At 47.7% G+C, this 25,392-nt stretch overlaps 1 protein-coding gene across 1 annotated transcript; it reads left to right on the top strand.

Annotated features, from left to right (window-relative positions):
* The first annotated feature begins 2,122 nt into the window (after nucleotides 1-2,122).
* On the top strand, nucleotides 2,123-24,118 carry UBE2Z (ubiquitin conjugating enzyme E2 Z). The gene is made up of 7 exons (XM_511942.8): nucleotides 2,123-3,867; nucleotides 5,862-5,934; nucleotides 7,889-8,076; nucleotides 11,107-11,218; nucleotides 16,130-16,242; nucleotides 17,847-17,937; nucleotides 22,028-24,118. The coding sequence occupies exons 1-7, from the start codon at nucleotides 3,209-3,211 to the stop codon at nucleotides 22,196-22,198; spliced, it is 1,407 nt and encodes a 468-aa protein (XP_511942.6). The 5' UTR covers nucleotides 2,123-3,208; the 3' UTR covers nucleotides 22,199-24,118.
* Nucleotides 24,119-25,392: the final 1,274 nt, after the last annotated feature.

Raw genomic sequence — 25,392 nt, 5'->3', positions numbered from 1 at the left:
GTCATAGTTAATCCTCAGGGAAACTTTGAGAGGTAGGAATTACTGAAAATACAAAATTAGCCGGACGTGGTGTAGTCCCAACTACTCAGGAGGCTGAGGCACAAGAATTCCTTGAAACTGGGAGGCAGGGTTGCAGTGAGCTGAGATCAGGCCACCGCACTCCAGTCTGGGTGACAGAGCAAGACTCCCTCTCACAGAAAAAAAAAAAAAAAAGGAGGGGGGGTGGAGGCAACAGGTACCAAGGGACCATAATTAGTACAAGGTAAAATATAAGTGTGGGAGTGTCACATAGTGGTTAGCACTTGTTCTCAGAAGTCAGATTTGGTTTACAGTCCCAATTATGCGACTTGCTCTCAGCATGACCCCATGTAATTCACTGAACCTCTGTAAGCCTGTTTTTCCATCTATCAGACCAGATTAATAATAGTACCTACGGCCAGGCGCGGTGGCTTACGCCTGTAATCCCAGCACTTTGGGAGGCCAAGGTGGATGGATCATAAGGTCAGGAGTTCAAGACCATCCTGGCTAACACAGTGAAACCCCATCTCTACAAAAAATATAAAAAATTAGCCAGGCGTGGTGGTGGGCGCCTGTAGTCCCAGCTACTTGGGAGGCTAGGGCAGGAGAATGGTGTAAACCTTGGAGGCGGAGCTTGCAGTGAGCCGAGATCGCACCACTGCACTCCAGCCTGGGCGACAGAGCAAGACTCCAAACCAAAAAAAAAATAAAAATAAATAAATAATAGTACCTACTACTTCACTGGGTGTTGAAAGGAATAAAGCCAAAGTATACAAAATGCCTGCCACATATTAAACACTCAATAAATGTCTGCTAAAAAAATAATTTTTTAGGCCAAGCATGGTGGCTCACGCCTGTAATCCCGAGCACTTTAGGAGGCCAAGGCGGAAGGACTGCTTGAGCCCAGAAGTTCGAGACCAACCTGGGCAACATGGTGAAACCTCGCCTCTACAGAAAAATACAAAAATTAGCCGGGCATCGTGGCACGTGCCTGTAATCCCAGCTACTTGGAGGGCTGAGGCAGAGGTTGCAGTGAGTTGTGATCCCATCACTGCATTCCAGCCTGGGTGACAGAGCAAGACCCTGTCTCAAAACAAATCAACCTTTAGCTCTCCATAAATGTTGGTCATTATCCTTCAGGTCTGCATTCCATTACTGTAAATTCATAAAACTCTAAAAGGCAGGAAGTGTGGGGTGGGTGGATGACTTCTGTAATCCCAGCACTTTGGGAGACCGAGAAGGGCGGATGACTTGATCCAACTCCAAAAGGAGTTGGAGACCTTCCTGGCCAACATGGTGAAACCTCGCCTCTACTAAAAAAATACAAAAAACTAGCCAGGCATAGAGGCGCCTCTACTAAAAAAATACAAAAAATTAGCCAGGCATAGAGGCATGCTTGTAATCTCAGCTACTGGGGAGGCTGAGGCAGGAGAATTGTTTGAACCCAGGAGGCGGAGATTGCAGTGAGCCACGATTGCGCCATTGCACTCCAGCCTGCGTGACAAGAGCGAGATTCCCTCTTTAAAAAAAAAAACAAAAAACAAAAAAACTCTAAAGCCAGACTCTTTTTTTTGAGACGGAGTCTCACTCTTTCACCCAGGATGGAGTGCAGTGGCTCCGTCTCGGCTCACTGCAACTTCTCCTTCCCGGGTTCAAGTGATTCTTCTGTCTCAGCCTCCTGAGTAGTTGGAACTACAGGCGCCTGTCAACACACCCGGCTAATTTTTGTATTTTTAGTAGAGACGGGGTTTCACCATATTGGTCAAGCTGGTCTCGAACTCCTTACCTCAGGTGATCCACCCACCTCGGCCTCCCAAATTGTTCGGATTACAGACGTGAGCCACCGTGCCCGGCCCAGACTTCTTTTTTAAAAAACCAAACTTGGTGGCAAAACATCCAAAGTGAGGCTATTCATTTTACTTGGTACGAATGTTCATACACTTTGATGCAGAAATGTCAATAGGTTTGGTTACCCGGCGCTGCCCCACTCCTTGCTTGGTGTGTCATTCCAAAGTCTGAAATACATCTGGCCCCACTGGTTTCCAGTTAATATTGATCCTATATTTTTGCTAGGGAAAAAAGTTTTTGTTTTTGTTTTGAGACAGAGTCTTGCTCTGTCGCCCAGGCTGGAGTGCAGTGGCACGATCTCCGCTCACTGCAAGCTCCGCCTCCCGGGTTCACGCCATTCTCCTGCCTCAGCCTTCCGAGTAGCTGGGGACTACAGGCGCCCGCCACCACGCCCGGCTAATTTTTTGTATTTTTAGTAGAGACGGGGTTTCACCGTGTTAGCCAGGATGGTCTTGATCTCCTGACCTAGTGATCCGCCCGCCTCAGCCTCCCAAAGTGCTGGGATTACAGGCATGAGCCACCGCGCCCGGCAAGGAAAAAAAGTTTTTTAGGAAGGCTCCTGTCATTCTTAGTCCATAGGATTTTTTTTGAGACGGAGTCTGGCTCTGTCGCCCAGGCTGGAGTGCAGTGGCGTGATCTCAACTCACTGCAACCTCCGCCTCCCGGGTTCAAGTGATCCTCCTGCCTAAGCCTCCTGAGTAGCTGGGACTACAGGTGCACGCCACCACGCCCGGCTAATTTTTGCATTTTTAATAGAGGCGGGGTTTCACCATGTTAGGCTGGTCTCGAACTCCTGACCTCGTGATTCGCCCACCTCGGCCTCCCAAAGTGCTGGGATTACAGGCGTGAGCCACCGAGCCTGGCAGATTATTTTTCACTTTAAACATTTTAGGAAAGACCCAAAGAATCCTCAGGGTTTACACTCACAGTCCCTCGATTCCTGTATATTCCAAGATTTGTGGGAAGAAAAAGTACTAAGCTTGGAGTCAGGAGGCCTGATTTTTCTTCCCTTCACCAAGCTTCTCTAGTTCTGTTTCATTATCCCCACGGCAACAACTAGCAACAGTGACTGGCATTTAGTAGGCCCTTCATAAATATATGTTGAATAAACTCTAAAAGAGGTAGCTTTTCATTCCAAGTTGAGTTCTCTCTTGGTCCTGTTGCAGGCAAGGGCAATGGTACCCTGCCCTAGGTGCACAAGTGTGCAGGAGGGATCAATCGCAGAGCCTTTCCGAGAGAAGGGGCCCAAAGCGAGTCAACTTCTCTACTGAGCTTCCCATGAGGGTGCTGGATCCCCAATCCTAACCATGGAGACGTCTGAGGGTCGCCGCCGTTAACGGGAATGATATGGCCCTTCCTCCCCCACTCCCCCCTCTCTTCTCCCCTTTCAACACTTGAATTGGGCTCTCCGCTCCTTCCGCACAGCGCAGGACCCACACGAGCCCAGAACCATCGCGGCCTGCTAGTTCCCACCCCTCCCGTCCTGGAGGACCGTAGGTGGACGCTCTTGCAGAGCGCCTCTCGCTGGTTGGGGCGGGGGTGGGCGGAGCCAGCACCGTCTGGGCTGTGGAAGCGGAGGGTGGGGACACTCTGGCCCGGTTCTCGGTGGTGCGGGAGCGGGCGGGAGCAGCGGCCGCTCTGGTCGGCGGACGTGCTGCCGAGTAGTCCCGGAAGCGAAGCAGCGATGGCGGAGAGTCCGACTGAGGAGGCGGCAACGGCGGGCGCCGGGGCGGCGGGCCCCGGGGCGAGCAGCGTTGCTGGTGTTGTTGGCGTTAGCGGCAGCGGCGGCGGGTTCGGGCCGCCTTTCCTGCCGGATGTGTGGGCGGCGGCGGCGGCAGCGGGCGGGGCCGGGGGCCCGGGGAGCGGCCTGGCTCCGCTGCCCGGGCTCCCGCCCTCAGCCGCTGCCCACGGGGCCGCGCTGCTTAGCCACTGGGACCCCACGCTCAGCTCCGACTGGGACGGCGAGCGCACCGCGCCGCAGTGTCTACTCCGGATCAAGCGGTGAGCCGGGGTTTTTCCTCCCCCAGCCCCGAGCTCCGGGGCTCGACCTTCCCCGCCCCCCACCCTCTCCCACTACAACTCACCCCCCACCCACTGCGCTGCCCTCGCGGCGGCCCACCTCCACGGCCCAAATCTTGCCAGCTCCGGGCGTCGGGATCCAACTCCCTTCTCCCCCCACCCTCAGACCCGCAAGCACCAACCCCCGCCTCGTGTGCCCAGATCCGACCCCGCCCCTCGACAACCTCCCGTGAGCCCTCCGTCTCCATTCCAGCCACCCTCCCCCACACCTCCCACCTCCGGGTGGAAACCTGACCCTTTCGCGCTTCAGTAACGCCCCCTCCCGCCTTCGGCGCCGCCCCTATTTCCCCTTCCCCACCCCAACCTTGCTAGATGCTGCCCGCAGGCCCCACCCATCGGTCCCCTCTCTTCTCCTCTGGAGCCCCGTTCCTAACACAGACGAACTCAGCTTCCTTTGCCTTGCGTCTGACTCGAGCCAGCCTTTCTTTTTATCCTCCGTTTTTCTCAGATTCCCTCCACACAGTCTTTTCCCCAGGTCTAGATCGCTTCCCTCGCCCCAATCTTTCCTTGAACCCCTTTTCCAGTGTCCCAAAGCTGTCCACACTTACGCCTCTTCCAGAAACACAGGCTACCTCCCCCCACTTCCCCAGTGCCACTCTGGATTGTAATATCCCACTCAGGAGCTTCTTTCTTGTAATTTCCCTCCCCCCCACCCCCCACCCTCCCCGGGTCGTCTGTTTTACTTTTATGAAGCAAATATACTCATCAAATATAGGAACAAAGGCCTAAGTCCTTTCTGTGCTTATTTCTTGGGTGACTGATCTTAGATCCTATCATTTAGTAGATGATGTTTTCCAGAAGCACATAGAATAGTACCTATCGCATAAGAAAAGGGCAGTGCTCTTTAGCTGCTATTAATCCTGAAACCTGTTTGACTTCTCCCCATGCCCCCATCACAAGCATCTTCGTTTAGTTCTTATTCCCCATGTTCCACGTCCTTTCAGATGTCTCTGTGTCTACTTTTCAAGGTTGTAATAAAAATTAATACAATGTGTGTAAAGTACCTGGCACAGTGCCTGACACAGGAGGTCAACTGTGGAGGGATTGCCACCTCTAACTGAAACTCAGCACTCAACTCTTTTCCTCCTTCAGCCATTTCAGTCATCCAATTCTGACATACCTTTGAGTTTGGCCAATGCTTTCCTCTGCTCTGTCGCCTATTTGCCATTTTTATGTCCCTACCCACCCTGGCAAGTCCCTAGACTTTTTGCCACCTAGAATGTTCTTTAGCCCCTTGCTCTCAACTGATCCATTCCAGTTGGTGAGATATGAGTCAGAAATCTTATCTCCTATGGAAGTGCACATGTCATCTTCCAGATGGGAGATTCTTAGCAATTTCTGAGGGTCCCTCCCCAGCCTGAAGAGATCTCTACCCTGAGACACCCCTGGGCAAGAAGACCACCGTGATAGTCTTACTCCCTGCTGGCTGGCTTGCTTCATACAATCCCCTTACCAATAAAGGTCCACTGTATAGTTTATAGAATTAGTTTTTTAGTGGAGTTGATGATGCCTTACCAGTTACTAAAAAATCTTCATTTAGCATTCAGTCGTAGTACCTGGGAATCATGGAGGTGGGGAGTGAATGAATTGCCATGTGGGAGGAAGTGAGAGTAAGTGGAAAGTGGCTTTTCCAGGCTGACATTTGATGCCATTGGGATCTCTGATTTTTTTTTCCCCTCTCCCTCCCCTCCCCCTGAGGAAACAATGCCCTTTTGATAATAATTTGCTCTCTGCCTGCCTGACAAGTACTCAGCTGAGATTTCTCAGCCAACAAGACAGTACAAACACTTGCGGTACCAAGCACCACTTTCTCAAACCCTGGCCTCATTGAGGTAATAACAACTGTCCTGCTCAAGGGATTCCCCCTTTCCCCCCCTTCCTCACTCCTTCCCCCACCTCCTCTTGGTGTTATACAGGGATATCATGTCCATTTATAAGGAGCCTCCTCCAGGAATGTTCGTTGTACCTGATACTGTTGACATGACTAAGGTATGTAACTTGATGGGGGTTGGGGGGTTTTGGGAAATGGGGGCCATAAGGTTGCAAAAGCCTAAAAGAGATTATTCAGCTCACCTCTCTGATTACACAGATGAAGAAATCAAGACCCCAGGAGAGTAAGTAGCTTGTCCAAGGTCACATAGTGAGGTGGAGCAGCGCTTTGAAGAGGTGTCTGTTATTAGTGTACCCCATAGGTACTGATTGGCTTGGAAAATCCCAGTTCATGTCTGTTGTCGCAGCTTGACTATTTATAGGGCATTCTTTCACTCTCAAAAGTGCTCCTGTTTGGATAATAAATTATATGGTCACCCTATCCATTGTACTACCCACCTCTTCCCCCATCCCGTTACTCTTGACATTAACTATGCTATGGTACTATAAATCAGATGTAGGGAAGGTTGGGAATAGGGCAAGCTTGACTGAAGTGTTTGTGGTTAAAGGACTTTGCTCAGGATCCTGTCCTTACTGGTTGCGTTTAAGTATCCCTTCCACCCCAAAGACTATACCTCTCTTGTCCTCTGCTCAGAGAGAAAGCTTAATACATAATGTCACATTTCTCTGGCATAGATACCTAGGTTTCTCTGTCACTGAATGCTCTACCCACAGAAGTGCAGTTGCACTTAAACGGATGTTAGAAAGAAATCATATTTCCTAAACCTAATGCTGTTTAAGTGAAACACATAGTTTTCTTACAGTAAATTTCTTACAGTAAAAATTCAGATTTTGTATTGTTGGTGTATCTTTTTTTTGTTGTTTTGAATAGATTTCCCTTCATATTTATTTTTTTTTATGTAGTTAGAAATGTTTTTCCTAGGACATCTTGTCCTCAGTCAAATACCAGTGTTAATGGCCTAGTACCTGGGGTCCCAGAGTTGATGCCATGTTGAGACCAGTTGAGTTTACTATTCCAAATGACTGAGAGCCAGAATATGACGTAGGGTCTTGCCAGGAGGGCAAGGTGGGAACTATAGACTTAGGCATTGGATTGCCACGTCCTTTTCCTTTTGCTGTTCAAATGCTTAGCAGCCTAAATGTCTAGGAGCCTTTGTGGAAGAAGAAATATAACTGAGTCAGTTCAGGTTTTCCTCCCCTCAGGGAGGGAAATCCTGTTGAAGAATTATGGCTTGAGGGGGAAGAGAATTTAGTGTAATTTTCAGGGTGGCTGATTTTTTTTTTTTTTTTTAAACAGTATTGGGGAAAGTTCTGGGACTGATCTAATGGCTCTGAGTGGACCCTGAGTCTTCCCCATTTTCAGTCATGATGTGCTGCCTGAGCCACATCCTCCACAATAGGTTTGATCCTCTGCAGAGGAAGCAAGCAGATATCCTAGGCATCCATCACACCCCCTAACCCTGCTCTGTTACTGGCACTGGGCTGTGGCCTCCAATCTCTTTCCTCGTCTCCTTTCATCATACTTTCCCTTCGTGCCACATAAATGTAGGGTGGGGTTGCATCATATGCATGTTTGGCCTGGGCAAATCCGAACATATATTCAGTCAAAATCTGTGTCGATTTCTCAAAATTAAAAACGCTAGGGTTATATTTTATAGATAAGCATATTATATTTTTCCACAGTGGTGTTTTGTCCATTATATGTAACACTGATCAGGGAGGTCTGCACAAAAAAAAAAAAAAAAAAAAATGCTTTAAGAGAGTTTTAGGGGATACTCGAGTGATTTTGACTAGATTCAGTTTTCGCCTTGGACTCTAACTTTAGAAGTAACCCCTGAGTAAGATGTCATTCCACTGTAATGAGATTTCTTAAAATTCCAAACCTACGTATTAGTATGAGTGAATACAGGATGTTCCTTCTGCATGGTGAGGATATAGAACGTGTACCAGATTGTGGGCTCTGCTTCTGGTGTGGGTAGTAGGTGGAGGGTAGCCAGGAGGGCTTGGGGTGGGTCGTCACCTCACAATTTTGAGATGGGGTTTTATTTTGCAGATTCATGCATTGATCACAGGCCCATTTGACACTCCTTATGAAGGGGGTTTCTTCCTGTTCGTGTTTCGGTGTCCGCCCGACTATCCCATCCACCCACCTCGGGTCAAACTGATGACAACGGGCAATAACACAGTGAGGTTTAACCCCAACTTCTACCGCAATGGGAAAGTCTGCTTGAGTATTCTAGGGTAAGAGGAGACTTTTAAGTAGCCAAGTCGGTTGTTAGCAGATAATTACTCTAGGTCAGCCTTTATCAACCGGAGTCCCTCATCTGAACTACAGAACACAGAAAATGATTGAGTGACTCTTCTCAAATCTCCTCAGGATGGTATGTGACTAGTATCATTCTAGATGCAGAGGGGAGAAGTTAATTTATTACAGTGGAAACCTTTGAGAAGTGGTTCTCTTAAGAGTGTGGCCCTGAGCATCTGGGAACTTGTAGCCAAGCACTTTCTGGGGCCCTATCTTAGACCTACAAAAGAAACTCTGGGGTTGGGGCCAAAAATCTAGTTTTTTTGGTTGTTGTTTTTTGTTTGTTTTGAGACGGAGTCTTGCTCTGTCGCCAGGCTGGAGTGCAGTGGCACGATCTTGGCTCACTGCAACCTCTGCCTCCCAGATTCAAGCGATTCTCCTGCCTCAGTCTCCCAAGTAGCTGGGGCTACAGGCGTGCACCACCACACCTAGCTAATTTTTGTATCTTTAGTAGAGACGGAGTTTCACCATGTTGGCCAGGATGGTCTCGATCTCTTGACCTCATCATCCACTCACCTTGGCCTCCCAAAGTGCTGGGATTACAGGCATGAGCCACCGTGCCCGGCCCAGAAATCTGTTTTTTACAAGCTCTCCAGATGATTGTGGTGCATACTGCAGTTTCAGAACCACTCTCTTGGGGGTGTTAAGGGCTTATTTTCTCTCCTGAACAGGTTGAGAAAGGCTGTAGGTCTGTGCCATTCAAGATTTGGGGTGTCTTAATTTGAGTCTTGCAATAAGTTGCTTTGAAGGCAGTGGCGGCGGTGGTGGTGGTGATCATTATGGTTTCATTTTTGTTTTGTTTTGTTGGTAGAGGCAGGTGTCTCACTATGTTGCCCAGGCTGGTCTTGAATTCTTGTCCTCAAGCAGTCGCCCTCTTGTGGCTCCCAAAGCACTGGGGTTACAGGCATGAGCCTCCATGCCTGACCTGATTATAATATTTTAATAATGACAAATGTCTGAGATTGGAAATCACATTAGATATGAAATGAGTTTCTAGTGCATCTTCTTTCTGGATGCTTCTGAGGTTTTGCTTCATAGAGTTCCCATTTTAGTTGCCTTTGGGGGCTGAAAACTCAATGTGGACGTCTTCTAGCATATTTTGGATTGGTGTTTTTATAGTGGTCTGAACTTCTCTGGGACAGAGAACACGTGCAGGTTGAAGTTGAGAAAGTACCCCCAAACTGACTATTCTGTTTTCCTGCTATCCAACATGTTTCCAGGTTTGTGTGAGGGAAGGGCAGCATTTGAAATAAACTTAAGAGACATGATTCATTTTTCTAGAACTTGCTCAGACCCAGGGATATGTTCTGCTGTGATTTTGGCAGTGAAGAAGTCCTTTAAAGGAGGTTGTCCTTAAAGAAGTACTTCATCTCGTTAGGGTACTTAATTAATTGTCTTTGCTGGTAGGCTAAAACCCATGATGATAAAGAAATTTAGTCGTTGCTTCTGTATGAAATTTGTTCGCGAAAGCGTGTCTCAAAGTAGGCTCTCCCTCATTGGGTCAATATAAAACTCTTTTGAGATACCAGCCACAGGACAGTGGGGTAAAAGTAGTAGAAGTGTGTTAGGTAGAAAAGGAGAAGCTGCCCTGAAATTGAGAATTTGCCATAAAGAATCACAGAGTAGAAAATTTCAGCCGGGTGCGGTGGCTCACACCTGTAATCCCCAGCACTTTGGGAGGCCGAGGCGGGTGGATCACCTGAGGTCAGGAGTTCGAGACCAGCCTAGCCTGACGAAACCCCGTCTCTACTAAAAATACAAAAATTAGCCAGGCATGGTGGCGCATGCCTCTCTAGTCCCAGCTACTCGGGAGGCTGAGGCACGAGAATTGCTTGAACCTGGGAGGCAGAGGTTGCAGTGATCCAAGATCACGCCACTGCACTCCAGCCTGGGTGACAGAGGGAGACTTCGTCTCAAAAAAGAAAGAAAAGAAAATTCTTAGGTGTTCCTAGTTGACTGTATTAGCTTTATCAGCCATGTTTTTTTTCCCTCTTTACCTAGAAAACAATGTTGGGCTGACTTACTGACAAAAGAAATTTAACGAGAGTTGCCTCTGTTGTAAAGCTTCAGAGAGCAGTAGGTCTAGAGTTCCTGGGGGAGCAAAGCTGAAAAGAGAGAGGCACTTAAGAGCGGTCCCCAGTGAAGTTACTATTAGGCATTACTGACTTGGGCTTTCCTCAAGTACAGCAGGGAAACAGAAGCGGGCAGTCAACTTGAACAAGCCAGTCCTGGCTTAGGTTGTGTTCGGCTTCCAGCTCCGGTGCCATCTCTTCAATTAATTGAGCTAAAAATAAATGTCATTAACATCCAAGCTGTCCCCTCCCCCTAATACTTGGTTGGGTTTATGAAAGAGAGGAGCAATTTTGGTATTTGACATTTTCCATATATTATTTTCAGACCTTCCACTGTCTGGAAGCACCCCTTATTCTCTTCCTGTTCTTTGGCAGAGTTGTGTAGTCTTAAGAGAATTTGACACTCCTTGGGGGTTTGATACAGAACTGGATCCCCAATAGCCCCACCACATGGCCTCTAACCAGATGGCTTCAGTCACCTGTGTCCCTTTATGCTCAACTTCTCTCTCCCCTCACTAACTCCATCACCACCCATAAACGAGCTCTTTGAGATCCACGGAGATTAACATTTAGACAACTTTGGAGCTAATTGCTTACCTAATTTCTTTTGTTTTGATTGTCGTAACTGTTTCTAGTACAAAGAAAATCCCTTCAAAGTTACATAGCTTGCTATTACCTGTTCTTTTGCCCCCCCTTGATTTGAGGATTAGGCAATTGACTGATTTCTGGTGAAATCAGAACATGAGCATGAGACAGAGGCTGGGAAATTCCAGAGTATTAATAGTGAAAGAGAAACTTATGGTGAGTCACTTATGGTGGTGTTGCCGGGCCCCAGGGTACTTGTTCCCTATTCTTTCTCTGCCTCACCCTCCATTCCTTCTGATGTGTTTACAGTACGTGGACTGGACCTGCCTGGAGCCCAGCCCAGAGCATCTCCTCAGTGCTCATCTCTATCCAGTCCCTGATGACTGAGAACCCCTATCACAATGAGCCTGGCTTTGAACAGGTAAGGCCAGATGGGCCTGGCTCTGGGGTGTAGACTATTGTTTTTGTTTGTTTGTTTGGTTGTTTTTTTTTTTTTTTTTTTTTTTTTTGGAGACAGAGTCTTGCTCTGTCACCTGTCACCTAGGCTGGAGTGCGGTGGTGCAATCTCAGCTCACTGCAACCTCCGCCTCCGGGATTCAAGCCATTCTGTCTCAGCCTCCCAAGTAGCTGGGACTACAGGCGTGTACCACCATGCCTGGCTAATTTTTATATTTTTAGTAGAGATGGGGTTTCACCATATTGGCCAGGCTGGTCTCCAGCTCCTGACCTGGTGATCCGCCTGCCTCGGCCTCCCAGAGTGCTGGGATTACAGGCGTGAGCCACCGCGCCCAGCCAGAATAGTGTTTTAAGAGATCTGCTTGGGAGGTTTGGTTTTGTTTTGTTTTGTTTTGGACCTAGCACAGCCCCATGTACTACATTTGTTGGTATAGGGAAAAAAAAGGGAATTGACACGTGTTTTTTAGTAATGAAATTTTTTGCCGACCACTGTGGCTCACACCTGTAATCCCAGCACTTTGGGAGGCTGAGGCAGGCAGGTGGATCACCTGAGGTCAGGAGTTTGAGACCAGCCTGGCCAACCTGGTAAAACCCCATCTCTACTAAAAATACAAGAAATTAGCTGGGCGTGATCACTTGAACCCTGGAGGCAGAGGTTGCAGTGAGCTGAGATCACGCCATTACACTCCAGCCTGGGTAAAGAGCGAAACTCCGTCCCCCCACCCCCCAAAAAATAATAATGGCCGGGCGCGGTGGCTCACACCTGTAATCCCAGCACTTTGGGAGGCCGAGGCAGGCAGATCACAAGGTCAGAAGTTTGAGATCATCCTGGCTAACACAGTGAAACTCAGTCTGTACTAAAAATACAAAAAATTAGCTGGGTGTGGTGGCAGGCGCCTGTAGTCCCAGCTACTCAGAGGCTGAGACAGGAGAATGGCGTGAACCCGGGTGGTGGAGCTTACAGTGAGCCAAGATTGGGCCATTGCATTCCAGCCTGAGCGACAGAGCGAGACACCATCTTAAAAAAATAATAATAATAATGAATTTTTTTATTTGTGAGAGTTACAATAAGTATGTGACTTGGATTCCTTTATAGCATGGAAGTCAATGGACTCATTTGGAAATTAATTCTGACCTGCTTTGGGGGTTGTGGCATCCAGTGGGTTCTATGCGCCTGTATTCTCAGCATCCCCTAAAGTTGCTCTGTAGGGACTACTACCCAGCCAGCTGTTCTTCTGGGGTTATGAAGGACTGTTACCTGCAGAGTCAAAGGAGCTAGTCATTAGGAGTCCCGGGCAAGACTTTTTGAGTTAACAGTGCTAACGAGAAGGTGGAGAAAACTCACATTTTTCCAAGAGCATGCTCTGTGCTGGACACTACCAAGTTTTTATATATAATTTCTTGTTTAACCTTCATACTATGTGAGGTTAAATATTGTTATTCCCATTTTCAAGTGAAATAATGTTGCTTCAGAGAGGTTAATTAACTTTCACAAAGACACACAGATCAGGATAGGGCCCCAGACTTAACATTGGAGCCCAACTTCTCCCACTCTTCCGATGTGCCTTCCTGAATTACTCATGAGCACGGGAAAAAGTTCCAGTGATAGTCCCAAAAGAAAATGATTCCGGATAGGTGATTAGAACAGCTTAATTAATTAATTTATTTTTTGAGACAGAGTTTCACTGTTGTTACCCAGGCTGGAGTGTAATGGCACAATCTCGGCTCACAGCAACTTCTGCCTCCCAGGTTCAAGTGATTCTTCTGCCTCAGCCTTCCGAGTAGCTGGGATTACAGGCACGCACCACCACACCTGGCTAATTTTTTGTATTTTTAGTAGAGAAGGGGTTTCACCATCTTGGCCAGGCTGGTTTCGAATTTCTGACCTCAGGTGATCCACTCACCTTGGCTTCTGAAAGTGCTGGGATTACAGGCGTGAGCAACCATGCCTGGCCAGCTTAATTTATTTTTAAACTACTACATATGACACCAACTTTGATTATTCCTCTATAGACCTGAACAAAGGATAATAAAATACCTTTCAAAAATGAAAAATAAAAAATTTTTTTGAGACAGAGTCTCACTCCATCGCTCAGGCTGGAGTGCAGTGGTGTGATCTCGGCTCACTGCAGCCTCCACCTCCCAGGGTCAAGCAATTCTCCTGCCTCAGCCTCCTGAGTAGCTGGGACTACAGGCGCACACCACCACGCCTGGCTAATTTTTGTATTTTTAGTAGAGGTGGCGTTTCACCATGTTGGCCAGGCTGGTCTCGAACTCCTGACCTTAGGTGATCAGCCTGCCTCGGCCTCACAAAGTGGTAGGATCACAGGTGTGAGCCACAGAGTCTGGCCTCAAAAGTTAACAAAAATTATTTCCTAACCCATCCTTTCTCCAAACATTCATTTCAGGAGGAGAGTCTAATTGAAATAGACCTCATTAGCAGGAGCTGATTTTTAGGTCTTGTCTTTTTTTTTTTTTTGGAGGCAGACTGTCACTCTGTCACCCAGGCTGGAGTGCAGTGGTGTGATCTCAGCTCACTGCAACCTCTGCCTCCCAGGTTCAAGCGATTCTAGTACCTCAGCCTCCCAAGTAGCTGGGATTACAGGCACACACCATGACGCCTGGCTAATTTTTGTATTTGTAGTAGAGATGGGGTTTCGCCATGTTGGCCAGGCTTGTCTTGAACATCTGGCCTCAAGCAGTCTGCCCACGTCAGCCTCCCAAAGTGCTGGGATTACAGGTGTGAGCCACCATGCCCAGCCTTGTGCTTTTTATTTTTTACTTCTATAATGACTCGCAGTTGTTTTTATTTTATTTATTTATTTTTTATTTATTTATTTACAGGCACACACCACCACGCCCAGCTGATTTTTGTATTTTTAGTAGAGACGGGGTTTCACTGTTTTGGCCAGGCTGGTCTCCAACTCCTGACCTCATGATCCACCTGCCTCGGCCTCCCAAAGTGTTGGGATTACAGGTGTGAGCTACCGCGCCTGGCCCATCGGCTACTTTTATCAGAGGCCAGGGCTCTAATTGACTGGGGTTGGTGGTAAGAGGAGAAGAGCACAGGAAAAATTAAAGGAGTGGAGGCCATACTCCCCTTCTATTCACACCATAGTGAGACCCTGTTTATATTGGCTTTCTAGACCAAAGTTGAAGTTTATCTTTCGAAGCTTCTGATAGATTTATTTCTAATTGTACTATTTCTTTGAGACAAAGTCTTGCTTTGTCACCCAGGCTGGAGTACAGTGGCACAGTCATAGCTCACTGAAGCCTCGAACTCCTGGGCTCTAGCCATCCTCTCACCTCAGCCTTCTGAGTAGCTGGGACGACAGGTGCACACCACCAATGCCCAGCTAATTTTTGTATTTTTTGTAGAGATGGGATCTCACCATGTTGCCAATGCTGATCCTGAACTCCTGAACTCAAGCGATCCGCCTGCATCGGCTTCCCAAAGTGTCGGGAGTACAGGCATGAGCCATCGGGCCCAGCCCTACTTCTGATTTATAATAATTGGTTCAATGATGGTGGGACCCTAGAGACATATAACAGGTAAAGGGGTTAACCAGGAAGCATCCTTTACTTGTTGATGCCTGAAGGTTTTCTACACTGAGACTCTTCACTTCATTTATAACTTTTTGTCCCACCATCATTCTTTCTGTCTTTTTTTTTTTCTCCCCCTAAAGAGACAAGTGTTTCCCAGCCTGGGCAATGTAGTGAGACCTTGTCTCTACCGAAAAAATTAAAAAAAAAAATAGCTGGGCATTGTGACATGTGCCTTGAGTCCCAGCTACTCGGGAAGCTGAGGAGAGGAGCATCGCTTGAGCCCAGGAATTCGAGGCAGCAGTAACCTCTGATCATGCCACCACTCTCCAGCCTGGATAACAAAGCAAGAGCCTGCCTCTTAAAAATTTTTTAAATAAAAGACAAGCGGGGTGCGGTGGCTCATGCCTGTAATCCCAGCGCTTTGGAAGGCTGAGGCAGGTGGATTACCTGAGGTCAGGCGTTCAGGACCAGCCTGGCCAACGTGGTGAAACTCTGTCTCTACTAAAAAATACAAAAACTAGCTGGGCGTGGTGACAGGCGCCTGTAATCCCAGCTACTTGGAAGGCTTGAGACAAGAGAATCGCTTGAACCCAGGAGGCGGAGGTTGCAGTGAGCTGAGATCGTGCCATTGCACTCCAGCCTGGGTGACGAGCAAAACTCAAAAAAACAAATAAATCATAAAAAATAAAAACTCGGGGCCCACCATGGTGACGAATGTCTTTAGTCCCAGCTACTCAGGAGGCTGAGGTGGGAGGATCGCTAGAGCCCAGGAGTTCGAGGATTGCTAGAGCCCAGGAAGTCAAGGCTGCAGTTAGCTGTGATGGTGCCGCTGCACTCCAGCCTGGGCAACAGCAAAGACCCTGTCTCCAAAAAGAAAAACTGAAAAAACAGGAACTTACTTTGTTGTCTAGGCTGAACCCAAACTCCTGGGCTCAAGTGATCCTCACACCTTGGCTTCCTGAGTAGCTGGGACTATTAGTTTATGCCACCAGGCTTAGCAACCCTACCATCATTCTTATGTTTGGTTATTTCCCACATAATCTTTACCTGATAGACCTTTCACTTCACATTCAGGAAAATATGATGGATCTAGTTTGCTGGTTATAGGCCAAATGACCTGTAACCTGTTGGTATATTTGGAGGGTGGTGGGGGTGAATGGTGTCAAAAATAAAGGTGTGGTTGCTCTTCATGGATCTGCCATACAGTGGGAAAGGTATCTTTTTAGTTTGTGTGACTGGCTGACATACCCTATACTAATCTTGAAGTCCCTTCCCATTGGTTTTCTTTTTGCTCAATTTTTGGGATACTCTGGCATCTGTTACATTATAGGAGAGACATCCAGGAGACAGCAAAAACTATAATGAATGTATCCGGCACGAGACCATCAGAGTTGCAGTCTGTGACATGATGGAAGGAAAGTGTCCCTGTCCTGAACCCCTACGGTATGTGTCAAGAGGGCTTGCTTGGTATTCCTTTCGGGCATTTGGGTAGTTGGCACCTTTGGGGCAGAGTACAGTGTTGGGTACCAGAGGGAGATAAGGAAAGATGTGGTTCCTGCTTTTAAAGAACAAGTGGCTGAGGGTTACCCAAGAGGAAGTTCAGAGAGCTACTCTGTTGGAGAATGCCATGCCTTTGGGAGAGGCAGTCCACACCCTCAGGGAGCTTCCAGTTTGATGAAGGCTTGGACGTACTTTTTTCCAGCCAAATGTGTAGAGTACTTCATAATAAGACTCATTTCTTAGTGCTGAAGTTATTTTTAAGTGCCAAAACTGGATGAGCAACGTCAGGGTTAAATAAATAAACTTCTAGGAGAATTTTGAGTAAGGTTTGGGATTAGGGATGGCTGATGAAAAACAATGGAGGTGGAGCAAGTCATGAGTTGAAGTTGGGATTCAAATGGTGAGTATTGACTTGGTGGTGGCTCACGCCTGTAATCCTAGTAGTTTGGGAGGCTGAGGCGGGAGGATCACTTGAGCCCAAGAGTTCGAGACCAGCCTGGGCAACATAGGGAGACCCCATCTCTACAGAAATTTTAAAATTAGCCAGGTGTGATGGCATGCTCCTGCAGTCACAGCCAGTCAGGAGGCTGAGGTGGGAGAATTGCTTGAGCCTAAGAGGTTGAGGCTGCAGTGAGCTGTGATGACACCACTGCACTCCAGCCTGGGTAACAGAGCAAGACCCTGCCTCAAAAAGAAAACTAATGGTGAATATTACAGTCACACTCATAATTCCCGATGTGTAGGGGAAGTCAACCACGGGCAGTTAGGTGTTCCTTTTTCCATTTTCCATTTAAAGATCGTTCTAGAGGCAGGGCGTGGTGGCTTACACCTGTAATCCCAGCACTTTGGGAGGCCAAGGAAGGCAGATCACCAGGTCAGGAGTTCAAGACCAGCCTGACCAACATGGTGAAACCACATCTTTACTAAAAATACAAAAATTACCCGGGTGTGGTGGCACGCACCTGTAATCCCAGCTACTCAGGAGGCTGAAGCATGAGAATCACTTGAACCCGGGAGGCGGAGGTTGCAGTGAGCCGAGATTGCGCCACTGCATTCCAGCCTGGGCAAAAGAGTGAGACTCAGTCTCAAAAAAATAAAAAATAAATAAAATGAAAAGATCTTTGTAGAAAACAGATCTGGACTTGGGAATGGTAGGTATTTAATTTGGCATTAAGGTTAGGTAAAGAGGCCAGGTGTGGTGGCTTGCGCCTGTAGTCCTAGCACTTTGGGAGGCCCACGCAGGCAGATCAGTTGAGGTCAGGAGTTCCTGACCAGTCTGGGCAACATGGTGAAACCCCGTCTCTACTAAAAACAAAAATTAGCCAGGCGTGGTGGCATATGCCTGTAATCCCAGCTTCTCAGGAGGCTGAGGCAGGAGAATTGCATGAATCCGGGAGGCAGAGGTCACAGTGAGCTGAGGTTGCACCACTGCACTCCACCATGGGCTACAGAGCAAGACTCCATCTGAAAAAAAAAAAAGGTTAGGTAAGGAAGGGGTGACCTGTACCCCTGGGTTTCTCACTTACACTTTTCTGCTTGTTTTCCAGAGGGGTGATGGAGAAGTCCTTTCTGGAGTATTATGACTTTTATGAGGTGGCCTGCAAAGATCGCCTGCACCTTCAAGGCCAAACTATGCAGGTAATAGAACCCCTGCTGCTAATTGCAGAAGCCCTACAGCTGGCCATGTAAGAGCCCCCCACAAGCGTGGCATCCACAGCTGTCATAGAATGACACAGCTAAGGCTGGGTTCAGTGGCTCATGCCTGTAATCCCAGCACTTTGGGAGGCCAAGGCGGGCGGATCACGAGGTCAGGAAATCGAGACCATCCTGGCTAACATGGTGAAACCCCGTCTCTACTAAAAGTACAAAAAATTAGCCGGGCATCGTGGCGTGTACCTGTAGTCCCATCTACTCAGGAGGCTGAGGCAGGAGAATCACTTGAACCCAGGAGGCAGAAGTTGCAGTGAGCCGAGAATGTGCCACTGCACTCCAGCCTGGGCAACAGACCGAGACTCTGTCTCAAAAAAAAAAAAAAAAAAAAATAGCCAGGCGTGGTGGCTCACGCCTGTAATCCCAGCACTTTGGGAGGCTGAGGTGGGCAGATCACCTGAGGTCGGGAGTGTGAGACCAGCCTGGCCGACATGATGAAACCCCGCCTCTACTAAAAACACAAAAAATTGGCTCAGCGTGGTAGCATGTGCCTGTAATCCCAGCTACTTGGGAGGCTGAGGCAGGAGAATCGCTTGAACCTGGGAGGCCGAGGTTGCAGTGAGCTGAGTGCACTCCAGTCTGGGCAACAAGAGCGAAACTCGGTCTCAAAAAAAAAAAGAATGTCACAGCTAAAAGCAACCTATATCATTTGAGGGACTGAGAGCCAGAGAGGAGACTGATTTTCATGAAGTCATAGGGAACTCTTTACTTTCCTTGGTCAGTAGCCTCTTTTTTTTTTTTTTTTTTTTAAGGCAGGTTCTCACTCTGTTACTCAGGCTGGAGTGCAGTAGCTGGGTCACAGCTCACTGCAACCCCAAACTCCCAGGCTCAAGCAGTCCTCCCACCTCAGCCTCCCAAGCTGGGACTTACAGGTATGCACCACCACAGCTAGTTTTTGTTTTGTTTTGTTCTGTTTTTTGAGACAGTCTTGCTCTGTTGCTCAGGCTAGAGCAATCTCAGCTCACTGCAACTTCAGCCTCCCACGTAGTTGGGATTACAGGCATACGCCATCATGCCCAGCTAATTTTTTGTGTTTTTAGTAGAGACAGGGTTTCACCATGTTGGCCAGGCTAGTCTTGAACTCCTCACCTCAAGTGATCTACCTCCCTCGGCCTCCCAAAGTGCTGGGATTACAGGCCCTGTTTTGTTTTGTTTTGTTTGGTTGTAGAGATAGGGTCCCACTCTATTGCCCAGGCAACTCCTGGGTTCAGGTGATCCTCCTCCTTTAGCCTCCAAACTGGGAGGCTGAGATTATTACAGGTGTGAGCCACTGCACCCAGCCCATAGTGTTTTCAAGCTAAGATGCGTTCAGCCCTCCCAGAATCTTAGGGATTATATGAATCCTCTATTCGAATTCTGTTCCCAGCCCTGAGGGGTGATCACAGAAACAGTAGCTTAGAGAAACAACATACCTGTAGTGTCACATGTTGAAAGATTCCTATTCAAAGATGATAACCATTGTTCATTCTTTGCCTCTACTGGGAAAAGTGTGCTTTTGCTTCCCATAAGAACTCAAAATTTAGGCTTGTTTTAAGGAAGAAGGCTATCATTGACCAAATTGTAGATAGACAGCCAGGTGCGGTGGCTTATGCCTATAATCCCAGCACTTTGGGAGGCAGAGGTGGACAGATCTCTTGAGGCCAGGAGTCCAAGACCAGCCTGGCCAACATGGTGAAACCCCATCTCTACTAAAAATACAAAAATTAGCCAGGCTTGATGGCTCATGCCCGTAATCTCAGCTACTTGGGAAGCTGAGGGATGAGAAATGCTTGAACCTGGGAGGCAGAGGTTGCAGTAAACTGAGATTGCACTACTGCACTCCAGCCTGGGCAACAGAACAAGATTCTGTCTCAAAAAAAAAAAAAAAAAGAAAAGACCAACACAAATTATAGATAGACTAATGTAAACCACCTGGTTGGTAAGAGGATGAGAATTCTCCTGTCCTGGAGAATCAGTTCTTGTGTGTTTGGATCATCTTACTGGTGGTCTTGCTTAGAAATGGGATACTCGTGGGGCCTGGTGCAATGGCTCATGCCTGTAATCCCAGTACTTTGGTAGGCCGAGGCAGACAGATCACTTGAGGTCAGGAGTTTGAGACCAGCCTGGCCAACACAGTGAAATCCTGCCTCTACTAAAAATACAAAAATTAGCCAGATGTGGTGGTGCATGCCTGTAGTCCCAGCTACTTAGGAGGCTGAGGCACAAGAATTTTGCTTGACCAGGGAGGCGAAGGTTGCAGTGACCCGAGATCACATTGCACTCCAGCCTTGGCGATGGAGCCAGACTCCGCCTCAAAAAAAAAAAAAAAGAAAAAAAAAGAAATGGGTGACTTGGATAATTGACTAAGATTTCTTAAGGCTCTCTCCAGCTCTCGTACTATGTCTGTTCACCCACCCCAACACCAACAGCAGTAGGAGGAGATGACTTATGCCCTCCAGTGCTACTTATAAATGGTAGTTTTCCCTTCCTTCCTTCCTTCAAGGACTTTCCACCCACCTGTCTCATTTAAGCACAAAGGGCGGGGCTGGCTCAGGGCTAAGTTGTCTCCTAAACCCTTTTTGAGAGTGTATCAATGACATATGTCCTAGTTTGTTCCCCATCAGGAATTGTAATTGCTGGTATCCAACAGCATTAGCAATATCAGTGTGTAAAGGAAAAACAACTGGTGATGAGGGATGGGAAGGAGTACAGCATCTGGGCAGGAGGAGAATTAGAGGAGCTGGAGCCACGGATGAAAGAAACAAGATTTGCAGAATTGACAGCTCCATAGTAGTAAATGTGGAGCTCAGTCTTGAGGGAGTTAACTCTCATGAACGAGAAGTGCAGGCTGTAGTCCCAGTGACAGTGACTAGCATCCACTGCCATCCCACTCAGGATGAGGGTAATGTGTGGGCAGAAGTATGGAAAGAGTTTCTGTGAGAGAAGCAAACAATGTGAGAGGGAAAGTTGTGTACCTTTTGGGGGCTGTTGCACTGCTTTGCTGCCTGAGTCCCTATATAGTATTTTAAACTCTTTTTTATACCATCCACTCAACTAGTTGTTTTTGAGACTTTGGGGACAATTAAACCTTTCTGTACAACGTTTAGGGATCTTTGATCTAGAACGAGAAGGACTAAGATCGAGGCTGGGTGGCCCTGGAGCAATGCCCAGAAACCTGGATGGGAATGGAGTGACAAGTCCCTGGGGAGGAGTACAGGTGCTTATCTGAAAGTCAGAACTCTTGAATTCTAGACCTGCTTCTGACCTTAGAAAAGCAGATTACCATTTTTGAGTACAGAGAATAAAGGGCAACTTTTACCTTCTGTGGTTTTTATGAGGTTAATTAAAAACATAGGCATACTTAACAATTATAATTCTGGTCTTGAATTTCTCATCCCTATCTATCTCACCCTTACTGTCCCTTCTTCCGGATATTGGTTTGCTTTTGAGGAATACCAATACTTTTTCACTCTAGCCCAAGCTACACCTATTTGGGGCGGTTAAGAGTGTCTTTTTTTTTTTTTTTTTTTTTGAGACCGAGTTTTACTCTTGTTGCCCAGGCTGGAGTGTAATGGCGCGATCTCGATCTCAGCTGACTGCAACCTCCGCCTCACTGCAACCTCCGCCTCCCGGGTTCAAGTGATTCTCCTGCCTCAGCCTCCCGAGTAGCTGGGATTACAGGCATGCGCCACGACGCCCGGCTAATTTTGCATTTTTAGTAGAGACAGGGTTTCACCATGTTGGTCAGGCTGGTCTCAAACTCCCAACCTCAGGTGATCCGCCCGCCTCGGCCGCCCAAAGTGCTGGGATTACAGGCGTGAGCCACCGCACCTGGCCCAGGTGTCATATTTTTAAGCAAAGGTTATTTTGCCTGCTGTTTGGGACTGCCTGTGCTGTTAGGGACTGCCTGTGCTGTTAGGCCTTCCTGCTCCCATGGCTCAGAAGTTAAGCTTTCATTTCACATGGGCCTGAAGCTGCTTTCTCTAGGATCAGCCACCCAGACTTGAATCTTCCATCCCCTTGTCTCCTTTCCCCACAGGACCCTTTTGGAGAGAAGCGGGGCCACTTTGACTACCAGTCCCTCTTGATGCGCCTGGGACTGATACGTCAGAAAGTGCTGGAGAGGCTCCATAATGAGAATGCAGAAATGGACTCTGATAGCAGCTCATCTGGGACAGAGACAGACCTTCATGGGAGCCTGAGGGTTTAGACCCTGCTCCCATCTCCCCTTTCCCCCACTCAAGAGTCCCAGCAGAATCCCTTCCCCCCACCCCAGGGATGGAGAGGCACTGTGTATCTCCCTCCAGACTCGAAGTCATCCTGCAAGATGGCAAGAACCAAGCAAGCTCGGATCCCAGGGTGTGGGAGTGGGGGCCTGTTCCCGGTCTGACCTCCTTGGCACTGGAGCATCTGGGGCTTCGTTCATCCATTCATCCCATATCAGGGGCCAAGGTACCTTTACAGGAGCACCTAGAGCGAAGGCCTTTGGCAAAAACAAAACAACCAACACACCTCTCCACAGGGCCAGCTCCTTAGGGATAAGTGGAAGACGGAAATTGCAATTCCAAGAGGGAGTGTGCCCAAATGATTTATGGGGATACCTGGAAGGGAGCTTGGGGTGGGGGCTGTCTGTGACACTTAAGCAGTCTGGGTGGTTGTCTATTTGTCTGTCTTCAGTCTTGAAGCAGGGCTTCCCAATGCCCTTTTCCTCCCTGCCTTCCTTCCCCCATTATTTCCCACAGGCCAGCATAATTTTGTTTTTCCTAATTTATAGTCACTGTTCTAGACAGACCAAAGAGAAGGAACAGTGGTGGAGTCTAGGCTGCTGATCAGTAAGCTTTACCTAGCACCTGAGCACCTTTCTCCCCTCCCCCCTTTCCTCACCCTTTTCTAGATGTAAGACAGAAGGTAAATGTGACTGGGACTTAATCAAGGTCTTGGTAAAGCCTGCATGGCACCGTAAGAAGCTGAAAATACTGTTTGTTCCCGCAATCACTGATTTGAAAAGTTCCCAACACAGGCAGCTGCTGTGTATATGGGATTAGAGCCACTACATAGAATAGTCTCTTACAGATTTTCATAAATACTAGTCACAATAAGGGTATTTCTCTTGGGGGTGGAGTAAGGGGGAGACTGATGCTAGTCCTTGTTGTATTTTGTTGGGCTGTCCTTGTGTATTTTCACCCCAGCCTGTAGTCCTCCTCACTTCAACCCCAGGGATTTGTGGGGAGCAAGGGTAGCCAATGGCAGAGGGGGTTGGGGCTGGGACTCTGGAGGCTCCTCCCCTTCTTTCTCTTCCTTCTGCCTCCCCCGTGCCCCCAGCTGCTCTTGTCACTGGCTCTGATGGGTATTTGCCTGGCTATGTTGCTTCTCTATCTGTATTTAGCTGCAGTGATCCTTTAGCTGGTTGGCTCAGAAAAAAAAATGTGCTTTAGGTGCCCTGTAATCCTGGGCATCAAGGGAATCCATCCTTCCCCTTTTTGATATGTTCTCCCCGTACTTCCAGATTTATTGTTATGGCTCCCAGTGGGTATTGGCGATTCTTGTGATGCAGGGCCTCAGTCAGTGTCCAGCCATGCATAAGGGAGAGGATAGTGTGTACCTCCCCTGCCCTCTGCAATGAAGGTCTCTGCCTTGTGGATCATGGGACTCCCCTTGGAGGATCTGTGCAAAGGGGGGCTGGGCACAAAGGAGAATGTCCTATTTGGGAGGGCAGGTAGCAAAGGAACTGGACAGGGATTGGTGGGCTTGGGGAACGGAAGTTTATCTTGGATACCCTTGAAGAGGCTGGGTCTCTTCACATGAAGATCGAAAAGGGACCCTGCTTCCAATTTCCCTCTTCCATTCCTCGAGCTACTCCAGGGCTTAGAAGAATGCTCTTGGTCTGTGGGTCCATTGTTGTCTGTCATCCATTTAAATGTTCCCACTTTCAAGTGACAATCCTCTCCTTGGCCCTGCCATAGGGCAGAGCATGTCTGGCATAGCAGCCTGACTTTTATGCCCTAATCTTGAGTTGAGGAAATATATGCACAGGAGTCAAAGAGATGTCTTTATATCTGACTGTATATAAATGAAGTTTTTTTGTTTTTTTGTTTTCCTTTTTGGTGCAATAAAGTTTGTTTTGGCAGAAGCAGGAAGTGCCTGTGGGTGTGGGAGGGCTTGTGTAAAGGAGGAATGGGATCATCTTGTCAACCACACCTCACCTAGGCCTGGAACTGTTAGGGAGAAGGAAAGTGCCATGAATTGTCTGGAAACCGAAGACTTGCATAACATGGTGGAAGGGCAGGGCTGGGTGGGGAGAGCAGGACAAGTTTTCTCATTGGAAATGGGGTCCATGCTCTGGCAGTCAGTGACATCTTAGTTTGAGTGGTTTCCAAAGACAGACCTATTCCAGAGCTTGGAGTGAGCATGTCCTACAAGGATAGGCAGAGGAAGAGATGGGCCCAGGCTATATCCTGCTAAAGGAAGGGTCTCAGTATGGAAAAACCATTGAGTTTTCAGATTTCCAGTACTAAACTAGCACTTTTAGGATCTTAGCCTTTAGACCATAAGGACTTTGGGAGCCTTAAACAACTCTGGCCTCTTCCCTTATCACCACTTCTAGTTGCTATAGGAGATTCTTGCTTTCTGATGCAGAGGCTTTTACTCTTGGCTGACCACGTGTGTAGAAAAATGTCTACACACAGTATGTGCTGCCATTCTGTACTATGCAGTGATACATGAAGGCATGGGCTCGGGTTAATAGGCCTAGGCGCCAGCTTTAGCTCGGCTGAAGCTGGCGGCCCCTGGCAAATTACTTTGATTGAATCACCTGTGATGTTGAAGGCTGCCTACTTGGTGAAATTTAAGTGAGCTGTATGTAAAATGGCACAGGGTAGGTGTTCAGTAAATGAGTCCCTTTCCCACTACTGAGGCTAGAGGGACCTGGCAGTCACTACAGGAGGGTGAGAAAGCTAGTAGGGAATTTAAGAAAATAGAACATTCCCTAACTATTGTTTGATTCCCCTCAGATTCCATTGTTTTCTTTCCTCCAATTTAGCCACGATTGGACATTGACTTCTATTTCCTTCATACTCACAGCTAACTCTGTCATAACCTAGAGCCTCTACAGAGGAAGCCAGAAGAGACTGAAAGTGAATATTAATTATTTACTGGTCCATTAGGACCAGCTAGTTTGAGATAAGGAACATTTTATTTAAAAGGTTTGAATTAGCATAGGCTGTAATCTATGTCTCACAGCTACAAAGACTAGACAGGCCAGGAAACAACCCGCATTCTAGGCCCAGCTCTTCCATGAACTTGCAGATGACCTACAAAAATCATTTTATATGTGCTTGCTGTTCTCTCTGTTAATCAGATTATGCTTACTGAACGAGCGAGGTTTTCCTCCAATAAAAATGCAAC

Source organism: Pan troglodytes, chromosome 19 (assembly GCF_028858775.2).
Source record: "Pan troglodytes isolate AG18354 chromosome 19, NHGRI_mPanTro3-v2.0_pri, whole genome shotgun sequence".
Lineage (NCBI taxonomy): Eukaryota > Metazoa > Chordata > Mammalia > Primates > Hominidae > Pan > Pan troglodytes.
This window is presented reverse-complemented; position numbering and strand designations above follow the sequence as displayed.